An 11,228-nucleotide genomic window follows, 5' to 3' on the forward strand; every position below is an offset into this window, starting at 1 on the left:
CTGTAAATTCAAGTGAAAGGTCCATTAATGGAGCCAACAGAAACATCATGTTTTTATTCACCATATTAGATGAATAATGACATCCAGTACTATGTGTTTTTCAACCAACAGTTGCATAATCACGTGCTTATACCATCTTCTCACAAGAGCACATCTCAAACACTGGCTGGTTTTGTGAATCTCAAAAGGTCTTTGAAGGGATTCATGTCCAAGATAAAGTTATTCCTCTCTACAAAATGTTGGGACAGTGTAATTTAATTCTCCTGACACGATCTGTTATTATGTCAACAAAACCTGCTGCCAAAAACAAAGACAAATACTCAGGCCCCAAATTGTTTGACAGGTCTTTTATAACTATCTTAAAATTATGTTTGAATGAATAATGCTTTCTATTGTCATGATTATAATCTGCACACTCAAAAATACCTATTAGGTTTTTAAGTTTAATTTGTGTGAATTGCTGTGCATGACAAAAATGTTACAGAGCTGGATTGTGAGTCCTACAATAACTTAGCCTGGATATTACTCAAGCATGAGAGTATTTGTCTTGCAAATTAGGCTGAAAGCAAAAGCGTTTAGAGTCATTTGTTGCTTATGTGGCCATATGAAGGAAAATATGTGCCTCACATGAATATAAGAGCAGCCTCTCCCTCTGTGTTTTAGCTCTCTGTCTTTTCCCTTTGAAATGATGCATTATTTTCAAAACAATCTTGGTACATGCTCTATTGCCACCACAGATAAACAAAAGTTTTATTCAAATAAAACTAAGCTACAAAAATACAATTAAAATGGGCAAAAGTAGTCAGGAGACAAAATGACCTCTTTCATGTTGAAATATTACACATATATCCTAACTTATGATTTAAATACCTCTAGGTATATCTAAGAGAGATCTAATCTGTGGTGTATTAGTATCATAGCATGCTGTGCTATCCATTATTTTCTATTGTACTTTGGTTCCTACACTACCTATTGTAGCTATTTATCTCAAAGTACTGCTAAATGACTAAAAACACACTTTTAGGTTTCATCAAGGAGCAGCAGTTACTCTGATGTTTAATGCTGAGCCACAGAAGTGGCACACACACATCTGGCTATATGTCAGGGCACAGCACTAGGAAATCGGCTTTTGCCACTGAAGCAGAGATTCACTGGGAAGTAGAACTGAAGTGCAGAATCTCAGAAAATGAGCTGCACAAGCAAACCGCAGTTGCCGGGGCACTGCTGCAGTGCGATGCGTCAGAAAAGATGTGCAAACAAAGCGTGTGCGCACCAGTGATGTGCAGCGCTGAACCGGCGCAGGGCTGCAGATGTCAAAGACTGGGAGTGAGTTTGCGTCACAGTTTCTCCACCAATCACCGACGGATTAGCTTCGTGTTTGTTTACCGTGTAGCATGTGCAGCTAGCGCCGCCAAACTGTGCCAGGTCACCGCTGTGCCCGTATCTAACTCACCTACTTCGCAGACTGATGCTTCATGTCCAAACCGTGCCAGGCCTGACACGGGCCTGGACGGAAATCCTCTTCAAACCAGTACTCTCCAGTCGAAGACTCGGGTCCACCAGCAGCGCCAACCAGGCGGAGCAGCAAGACGGCGCCTGCCGTGGCGGCGGTCAGCATGACCCGGCACGGCGTCCTGGACGGCCGGGGAGAGGAGTGAGAGACGACCCCGCCACAGCTGCTAATGAGATCTCCGTAGACTTTGACCAGAGCCGGGAGGCTTATAAGAGCAAAGACTCGTTAGAGCTACTCAGAAGTTTGGTGGTTTTCAAACTCTGCTCCTATGACTTCCTGGTTGATAAAAATAAAGAGGTAATGAGCAGCAAAAACCTTCACAACAACACAGCATTTTCACATATTATATGTGGAACTACATGTTCTACATTATCTACCTATCTGTACATTGTGTGTTAACCATCAGTCCATGTCAAGCCTGAATCTGCAGGTTTAAAACAGCCTTAAACTGAACCTCATTCAAGACTGAAGGAAAAGGTCCAGCTGTCTATGGCTCACATGCAACACCCACCTCTCAAATTACAACCTGTCTTCCCCTCTGCCGTCCATGTTACATAGCCTTCACTTGATATAGGCCCTTTTATAATGTTGAGATTATAATCTAGTAAGAGTAACACACACATATATATATATATATATATATATACACTTTCCATTCATAAAATGCTACTTCTTTCTGTTTCTGTTATGCATGGGGGTACAAAGCTTTAAGAGTCCTGCAGCTCTGTAGGTTCATTCCTTCCATATTTACCATGGCTTTATATCAAAGGAGAACTTGGCTGTGGTTGTGTAAACAAGTGCAACACTGAATGTGAAGTATTGATCTAATCTGGGATGTCTCTGACCTATTGCAGCTGCAAAGTCCTATTGTTCTCTGTCTTTATGCTCAGATAATGGATCTAGGAAAGAAGATCCTGGGTCAAAAGGCCTTTGATCAGTTGATGAAGATGACATTTTATGGCCAGTTTGTGGCTGGGGAGGACCACAGGGCCATCAGGCCCCTAATCCACAAGAATGAGGCCTTTGGCGTTGGATCTGTCTTGGACTACAGTGTTGAAGAAGACATCAGCCAGGAGGAGGCAGAGCAGAAAGAGATGGAGTATGAACACTGTCGTATTAACACACATTTATGTAGCTATTACTTGCAAAAATAAAATCTTTAAGTCAGCGATAATGCAAAGTTAAGAGGAATCACACACGCACGCACACGCACGCGCGCACGCACACACACACACACACACACACACACACACTTTGTACTGGTTTGGTGGAGAGAATTTATGACTTGCTAGGAAACCTGTTAGATGGGGAGCACAGTGAAGTGGCTATCTGATCTGGGAGGTGATGTAAAGTGGAATGAGAGTACAAACCTTATGCAAGCAGACTGCACAGCAGCAGCAGCAATGTGACTTAAGCTGTGGCTCTGGGCATTCATGCATTATGAGTAATTAGGACATTTCATAGTCCAATTGGGCCCATTTTAGGAGTTGCTTCACTTCAAATCAGTGATAAATTGCTAAAGGGAATATTTTGATGTCCTTTTAATTGTTTTGAAAAAGACAAATGTACTGTCAGATTTACTTAACATAACTATAATAATCAATTAAAAAAGACTGACCTTCTTACACAGAGACAGGATCTTTAGTTTTTTAAAGGCTGTAAATAAACAATAAGTATCAAGTCATGTAAGCCTGTTGATATAGAGTGACAGCCAACTGTAATATCAAGCTTGTGCCAGACAGAATGACCTCTACTACTGTTTTGTCACATTCTGTAAGGCTATAAACCTCCCAGACAAGCCCTTTGATATGACTTTTTCAACCCTTATTGTATGTTTTTATGATATCACCAGTAGCAAGATATCACTGCACAGTTTGACTTATTTCTTGGGGATGCCTGTCTGGAAACATCAAAAGAGGTATCAAACCGGTCTATCTGTCAGTGTAGAAAGCTTTTGTTTGGTGAACATATACCTTCAAAACGTAAGGGTGGAGGACAAGACACATTAAGCCAGTTTGATCTCACACTGCAGGGTTTGACAGGTGCTTCAATGATCTGTGAAGATAGCAACAACAGTCAGCTCTTTGCAACAATGTACATCTTGGCTTGTTGAGAGCAAGACACTCACAATATCAGCCTTTTGATCTGAACTACTAAAACTACTAAAAATACATTCCCTCACTTTACAGTTTGATTAAATCCGATAGGTTCAACAAAACATGTTTGTAAGCTGCCTATAATCAATATTTTCTGCAAGTGCATGCAACATAAAACCAGCTCTACCAGGATTATTAACCCCAGCTATTTAGTGCTACTAACAACTCTGAGATCAATTAATAGTAAAAAATGACAAGTTATTTGGGTTAAACTATACCAGAAAACAGTGAAACATGTCCGTAAGCTCTCAAAGCCCAAAGCAATATCTTCTATCAACGTTTCCTCTGATCAAAGGTCCAAAACCCCAAAATTTTAGTTTAGAATTATATGACAGAGAAAAACAGCAAATCCTTATTCTCAATTGCTATTGGATTCCATTGCAGTTTTATCCAGATTTCTAGATTAAAATGCTCCCCAAATGGCATGTGATGTTAAATAACTTCCTTTAGTTTTCCTGGCTTTGAATCTTGCTAACCTCTGATGTCCATCCTGAGTGTTCAGTCATCTGTTTGGTTACATGAGCTCCCTGGTGGCTTATGATGAAGGGGGGAATAGGTCAAGTGTGGCGTGATGCTACAGTGCCCTCCCTGGGGGTTGAGCAGGCTGACAGCAGGACAGCAGCGTAGGTCACTAAACACAATGTCAGCCTTTGGAACGTCTCTGCCGCAAGACCAGAATGTTTACAGAAAAAGCGCTAGTTCCCATATTGAACTTTAAAATACCACACATTCTTCTGAACTTCTGATGCAACGTGTATTTTTAATTTTGTCCAAACACAAGGCAAATGAACTAATCTTATCCCTTTGTATTTCTTTTTGTTTAGCTCATGTGTATCTGCTGCAGAGAAAGAGAGCATAGGTGAGCTGCCTCTCCTTTTTCTCGTTTGTGGACACAGTATATGATGTAATTAGAAGTATTGCATGCAAATTTGTTATTGCCCCCAGGTGAAAACCACAGAGAGAAAAAATATAAAGTGCACAAACAGTTCGGGGACCGTCGTGGGGGAGTGACTGGAGCACGCACGTATTTGTACTCCAGTGAGGCCAAATGTGACCAGCATATGGAAACCTTCATCAAATGCATCAAAGCATCTGGTAGGTAAAAAGGAATTTAATTGCATCAGCAGCACAACTTTACAGTATGCATTATGTACAGTGTGTTAAAGCTGTAACTTTTTGACATGATATGAGGTTTTACCTTTGTATAGCTCAATATCACAATTTGCTAATTTGCCTCAAGGGTCTTTCTATACTAGGGTATTTTTTTTTAAATGTCACTTCTTAACCAAAGTAGTTAATGTAGTGCAGTCAGTTCTGTAACCCACTTCAGTTTTTATCACAGTCTATAAGCATGCAGTTACCATCATATAAATATTTTTGTCTCTACATCATGATTTATTTTGAAACATGTCTGAACTGTAGGTGGGAGTTCAGTGGATGGTTTTTCTGCCATAAAAATGACTGCTCTAGGACGACCGCAGTTTCTGGTAGGCACTAAAGGGTGATTAGAATTTCAATGCACCAATTTAGCTGATACTCCTGCTATATGGGCAGAGTAGACTGAAATTATGATTTTTTTTTAAAGCTCCAATTCTCAGAGGTTCTTGTGAAGTGGCGTCGATTCTTCACATTCCTGGCATTACAGCAGGGGATAGATGGCACTGAGGCCTTAAAGCAGAGGCTGGAGCTGAAACAACTGCAGGTGAAGTTTTTCCTCTTCTGTTCTACTTTAGGTATCAGGATACAGATGTAATGTCTGTCAAATAACAGATAATTGTTGCTCTCCTATTTTATGTATGAGGATTACTACTGTATGTATGCACCTTGCAGTACTTAAGATCTTTACATCCATGCAGGAATTCCTGACCAAAATGGGTGCACAAGGTGATTTCTATGGCTGCTTTACTGAGAGGAAAGTTGATTCTTTAGGGTAAGCACGACATAGACAGGCAATATCTGTAAAAATATGTTCGTGTCACAAAAAATAGTTACATTAGAAGGAATACAGGAAGATATACATAAAAAAAAATATAGTGTGATAAGAAGAAATTATATCCTGGTTGCTTGCAGTTCACTCAGAAGTAGTGATCATTTAGTGACATCATTACATAAAAGAATCACCACTATTTTCCCATCAGGCAGAACAAAATACAGATTATAATAATATTTTTAATAATATTTTTGTCTTGATTTATGCCTTGTCACCACATGTATAATATTGGTTAATATATTGTTTCAAGTTTGAAAACAAGATCACTCATGACTATATTTTACTGCTGAAATTTATTAGGCAAATGTGCTGCATAATTACTTTAACAGCAAACTGAAATCAGTCATTCTCTTCGTTTTTCTCGAAAAAGTGAGAAAAGCTTTACACTACAATAATTTCATCTTACTATTGCAAACCTGGAGTTTACAAACACTCTTACCACAACATCGTTCTGTGCTGACTCTTTGACAGAACCATTGACATGCTTGACTGGAACAGCCTAATAGATGACAGAATAAAGATGTCAGACCTCCTGGTTGTTCCAAACATAGAGGTAAGTAGCATAAAACTGAAAAATGCAGTTAATAAAACACCCCTAATCTTTAAACATAATTCAAGATGGTAACTCACTAGAGACAGTAATTGACTTGTTTGGTTTTCCAAATTGAATTTGTTTATAATTTACAGCAGAGAGAAGAGATGAAGTATATCAATCATAGTAAGGATTTTCCATATAACCTAGGAGATCAGTTGAGTGATGCACTCTCATTTGTTGTGAAAGAAAGTTTTGTTGTTAAATTACTCATTTTGAGGTTCTTTTGCAATAACCACACACTGAACCCAATCGGTCTAGTGACGTACCAGTTTAAGCAATGTAAACATCAATGCTACCCTTTTAGAAATTGGGATAACTGAGATTTCAACTATGAAACTTGGCCCTGGGTAAAGGAAAGGCCTAGGTTAAATGTGTACTTTTAGAGTCTAGACAAGTAGCCTTTAAACAGTTGATCTGGGAATAAAGACTTCTGAAGTGTAAATAAAGCAGTATGTGTCAAACTGTGTGATTATTAGCATCTCAAGGTGCCCACTGTCCTGGGTTGTTTGCTAGCTAGGTGAGCTGGAGCCTCTGCTGAAGAAGTTCACCATGGAGGAAGAAAAACAAATGAAGAGGATGTTGCAACGTATGGATGTCTTAGCTAAGGTGAGCTCACATATATACACAATACTGCTAGCTACAGTATTGTGTTAAAGTTGTATTATACAACAGAGCAATTTTTAATAATGGCCAAGGCTTTTTCATATTTAAAGTCAAAGTATATGTAGAGAATCAGTAATCACATTAATTTAGTTAAAGAAAATTTCATTAATTGAGCTATTTTGAATTCAACAATTACATAATGGACACTTTTATGTGATATTATTCTTAATAAATGCTATGTTCTTTAAAGCACGCCATGGAGAATGGTGTTCGTTTGATGGTGGATGCAGAGCAAACCTACTTCCAGCCAGCTATAAGCAGACTGACATTAGAGATGCAGAGGATCTACAACAGAAAAAAACCTGTCATCTTCAACACGTACCAGTGCTACCTCAAGGTGCGGTTAGAGCCCACAGCTGGCAAAAGACCAGATGTTCAAATCTGTAGATGATGAATATGTACACAACTCATACAGACAAGTTGTAAATCTTTAAAGAAAATAATAAATGTGCTGTGACAGTTTGTGAAACTCCAAATTTAATGTTGAAATAAAAACAACACATACCACATGTTTGATGAAATATAACTACATAAATTATTGTAGGTGCCACTTTGTCACAGTTAGTTGCTGAAGTTAATGGTACACTTTGCTGCCGATGTGAAGCTTTAGCTCAATATTCAGAATGATTGCTAATTTGTATTTAAAGCATTTAATTTTGATGAATCTTTGCTGAACTACATCTGGATTCTGCAGGAGGCCTATGACAACGTAACTATGGACGTTGAACTGTCGCGTCGTGAGGGTTGGCATTTTGCTGCCAAGCTAGTGCGTGGGGCCTACATGCATCAGGAGCGAGAGAGAGCCAAAGAGATCAGTTATGAGGACCCTATTAATCCTGATTATGAGTCTACCAATAGAATGTACCACAGGTAAGAGGCTTATTTCTGTTTGTTAACCGTTGACACCTGTCCAAATCAGCATTTGCCAAGATTCATCCAAGCCAAGTCAGGCTCTCATTTCTTCAAAATCACTCTGAGAAGCTTTTACTTGTGTCACTCTGAGTTTATCATGTGGTTCACAGATATAAAGTGTCCACCATGTAGACACAAATCTGCAACAACAGACAGCACAGATTTAGTTTTTCTTTGGGAAGTGGTCCTTGGTTTAACATCTTGTGTCAGCAAGCCTCCAACCTGTTGAGCTGTCTTTGTGCCGAAACCATCGAGCTCCATGATGAGTGCTATGTTGTAACCATTTTCTGACAATCCTAGATTAAGGCAAGCTCAAAGAAATCATCCTGTGGAGATCAATATGCTTTGCACAGAAAGAATAAAGGCCAGTCTCCTCAAGCATTCAATTTGATTTTGAGGTAAACATCAACATAGGACAGACAAAGTTTGGCTCATGGGCTACAGCACAGCATGAGGTCAGATTCAGTGTATACATATTAAGACAAGTCCCTACAGAATGGATTCATTCTGATTTTTAGTAAATATTTTCAGTGTTTTGAGGTATTTGTACTGTTGAGTTATGTGAGGACAACTCTGCATCACACTAAATATTGCCTGCTAAAAAGAAATATTTGTTTGGATGAGTAATGAAATGATATAAGTCATAATATGCATACAATATGCCATGTAATATATAGTAAAAATAAGTGTTGTATTTCCCACTGCACAGACAAAATTTCACGTCAGTATCACTTTTAAGTTGTGTGTGTTGTGTCTGTATTGTGTAAGGTGCCTGGATTATGTGCTGGATGAGATTGCACTCCACAGAAATGCTAATGTAATGGTGGCTACCCATAATGAAGACACAGTGAAACACACCTTGAGCAGGTTTTGTGTCAGATCCGTCCAACACATTCTATTATAAACACAAGATTGATTTTCATGCAGCTTTGCATCTGTGCAACCCAAGTTGTTATCCTATGTCTCTGTCCCCTTTCATTTAGAATGAATGAGCTAGGTCTCCTGCCCACAGAGAACAAGGTGTACTTTGGTCAACTACTGGGCATGTGTGACCAGATCAGCTTCCCATTGGGTGAGAAACACAAACATACAGTGACTAGGCACAGAACTCTCTTGGCGTACATAAGGCTGTTTATTTGACAGTTTGAGTCCAACCTCTACAGAATTAGTATTCACCTTCCTCATATAATTCTCATCTGTTTGTCTTTCTACCTTTAAATTACTCTCATGTGCCCCACAGATCACATGGACTGCATGTTGTGCACATGCAGAAGTTAGTCTATAGCCCATAGTGTGACATATGAATTGAGACACCTTGGTATTGACAAGCTGTGCTGCTGCCAGCTCTCACCACTTTGCTTGTCAAAGACAGGCACGGGCAGTTGTCTGTCAGTGTGAGGCTCAAGTTGAAACGGATTTGACTGTTACTGATGTAAACAGACATGTTTATGCTCTTTTCTCTAGGGAAAGAGCAGTCAGGGCTGAAACAATGAAGTTGTTTATAATGCAGCAGTTTGAAGATGTGCTCTTTATTATTTGTCTATCATCTACTACTTCCTCTTTTTTTTAAGGGTGCCAGTTTTCATGTTCTTGTTTTCAGACATACTGTGGCTCAGGATTTTCTTTTCGTTTTATTGTATTATGCTTTGAGGCTTTGCTAATAATTGTGGATTAGTTAAACGTACATTTGTTTCAACAAATTTGAAGAGTAAGCACTGACACAACAGTCAGTGTGTGAGTGTGACTGGCAGACAGCAGCAGCTCTTCTAATTCAAATGCAGCAAACAGAGTGTCAGTGTAAAAGCTGCAAATCAGCTTGAATAAAAGCACTGTAGCTATTCAGAGAGGGAGACCAAATAAGTTGATGTGATATATTCTGGAGTTTGTCCAAACTAACATGTAAAATCACTGTTCAGTTAAAAAGAAACATGTTTTCTCTCCTTGTGAGGAGTCTTTGATATTTGTGCATAAAAAGAGAAACTAATCTTATCTCTTTATCCTCTTCATCTGTGCCAGTCTAATAAAACCCTGTTTATTTTGTTGCCTTCCATTCCATCCACTTCAACCCAAGGCCAAGCAGGTTTCCCTGTTTATAAGTACGTCCCTTATGGGCCAGTGAATGAAGTGATGCCCTACCTGTCTCGGAGAGCCCAGGAGAACCGAGGCTTTATGAAGGGTGCCCAAAAAGAGAGGGAGCTGCTGTGGAAGGAGCTAAAACGCAGACTTGCCTCTGGGGAGCTTCTCTATACACCAATGTACTGAAAACACAGAAGAAGAGACAGAGAGGAGTGTGTTAATGTGTCGAGTTTTTTTTCTTCTTTTCTTCTATGGTTGATGGCTGCTGCTGTGTCTGTTCTGTCTCTCCCTCGGTGGATGTACATCCCCTGTTCTACCCTGTCCTGGAGTTTTATTGCTGATGGACTGTTCTTGCCTGTCACTTTCTTTTTCTGTCTTCCCACTGCTGTTTTTCTCCATTACCTATTCCCCTTCTGTTCCTTGCTGATATTACCCACTTTCACTCCCATCTTTTCTTCCATGTTCTGCCCATGTTCTCTCTTTTATTTCGTCTGCCTCTGCATATATAAGCATTCCTCACTTTGGCTTCCTGTTGTCTATAGCACTCTAGTATACATCAAGTGGGCATTTTTACTGCTCTAAAAGGAGTCCCTAAAATGTCAATGAGACCAGGGTGGGTGTCTCTTTTTATCACCCTGTCTATCTTGGAGAGGGACACTAATAAAAATAACAGGGTTGATTTAAATGGTAGTAAAGGATACACTAATATTCTCTTCTTATATTCTGTTTTTTGACTTTTGGACAGCCACATTGTACCTCTAAAAGGTTTCTCTGCACTGTATATTTGTATTTGAGGCTGTATTGCCAGCTTGAAAATGATGGTTGTTTATTTGAATAAAGTATAAGCACCTCCTCAGAACACCTCCTCTTCTTCTATGAGTGTGATGCTTCTGTTATTGTATTTACCCGGGGAAGCGATATTCTCTGTCACTCAGGTGATACAAGAAATCATGCAGCATCCAGTATTCAGTAAGTGAATTTGCTTTTAATACAGATGCTTGCAAGTGGGGTAGGTTGTTTTTTCATTAGATGATGTCAAAGAATAATATGGTACAGGGGTGCCTTTAGGGCTTATTGCAATTTGATGGATTAATACTGTGCAATTCCTCTCTGTGACAATGTAAACATGTTTAAAACAGGAGCTCCTATTTGTTGGTTTTACATGTCTCACCCCATGGACCTGTGAAATTGTTCCATAAATAAATACACACTGTATGAATGACAAAAGGGAACATGAAAATTCTGTTAAAATAAGTGCTGGATGTTACATCAATATTGTACTGCACCTTTGAGCTATTTTTACAGCTTGGGTTGTCTTGGCTT

At 39.3% G+C, this 11,228-nt stretch overlaps 1 protein-coding gene across 1 annotated transcript; it reads left to right on the plus strand.

Annotated features, from left to right (window-relative positions):
• The first annotated feature begins 1,382 nt into the window (after positions 1-1,382).
• On the plus strand, positions 1,383-10,917 carry prodhb (proline dehydrogenase (oxidase) 1b). The gene is made up of 14 exons (XM_026321659.1): positions 1,383-1,810; positions 2,404-2,612; positions 4,494-4,528; positions 4,615-4,764; positions 5,092-5,156; positions 5,255-5,371; positions 5,526-5,599; positions 6,131-6,212; positions 6,768-6,860; positions 7,108-7,254; positions 7,612-7,787; positions 8,598-8,696; positions 8,813-8,901; positions 9,901-10,917. Exons 1-14 carry the CDS (start codon positions 1,469-1,471, stop codon positions 10,089-10,091), a joined length of 1,869 nt encoding a protein of 622 aa, XP_026177444.1. The 5' UTR covers positions 1,383-1,468; the 3' UTR covers positions 10,092-10,917.
• The last annotated feature ends 311 nt before the right edge of the window (positions 10,918-11,228 follow it).

Source organism: Mastacembelus armatus, chromosome 9 (genome assembly GCF_900324485.2).
Source record: "Mastacembelus armatus chromosome 9, fMasArm1.2, whole genome shotgun sequence".
Taxonomy (NCBI): Eukaryota; Metazoa; Chordata; class Actinopteri; order Synbranchiformes; family Mastacembelidae; genus Mastacembelus; species Mastacembelus armatus.

What these genes read in the sequence shown, in the direction of transcription:
- prodhb (XM_026321659.1), top strand. Translation starts at nt 1,469, where the DNA reads ATGCTTCATGTCCAAACCGTGCCAGGCCTGACACGGGCCTGGACGGAA. An exon ending in TGCAGAGAAAGAGAGCATAG is followed by an intron (nt 4,529 to 4,614) that starts GTGAGCTGCCTC and finishes TATTGCCCCCAG; the next exon opens with GTGAAAACCACAGAGAGAAA. An exon ending in TGGAGCTGAAACAACTGCAG is followed by an intron (nt 5,372 to 5,525) that starts GTGAAGTTTTTC and finishes ACATCCATGCAG; the next exon opens with GAATTCCTGACCAAAATGGG.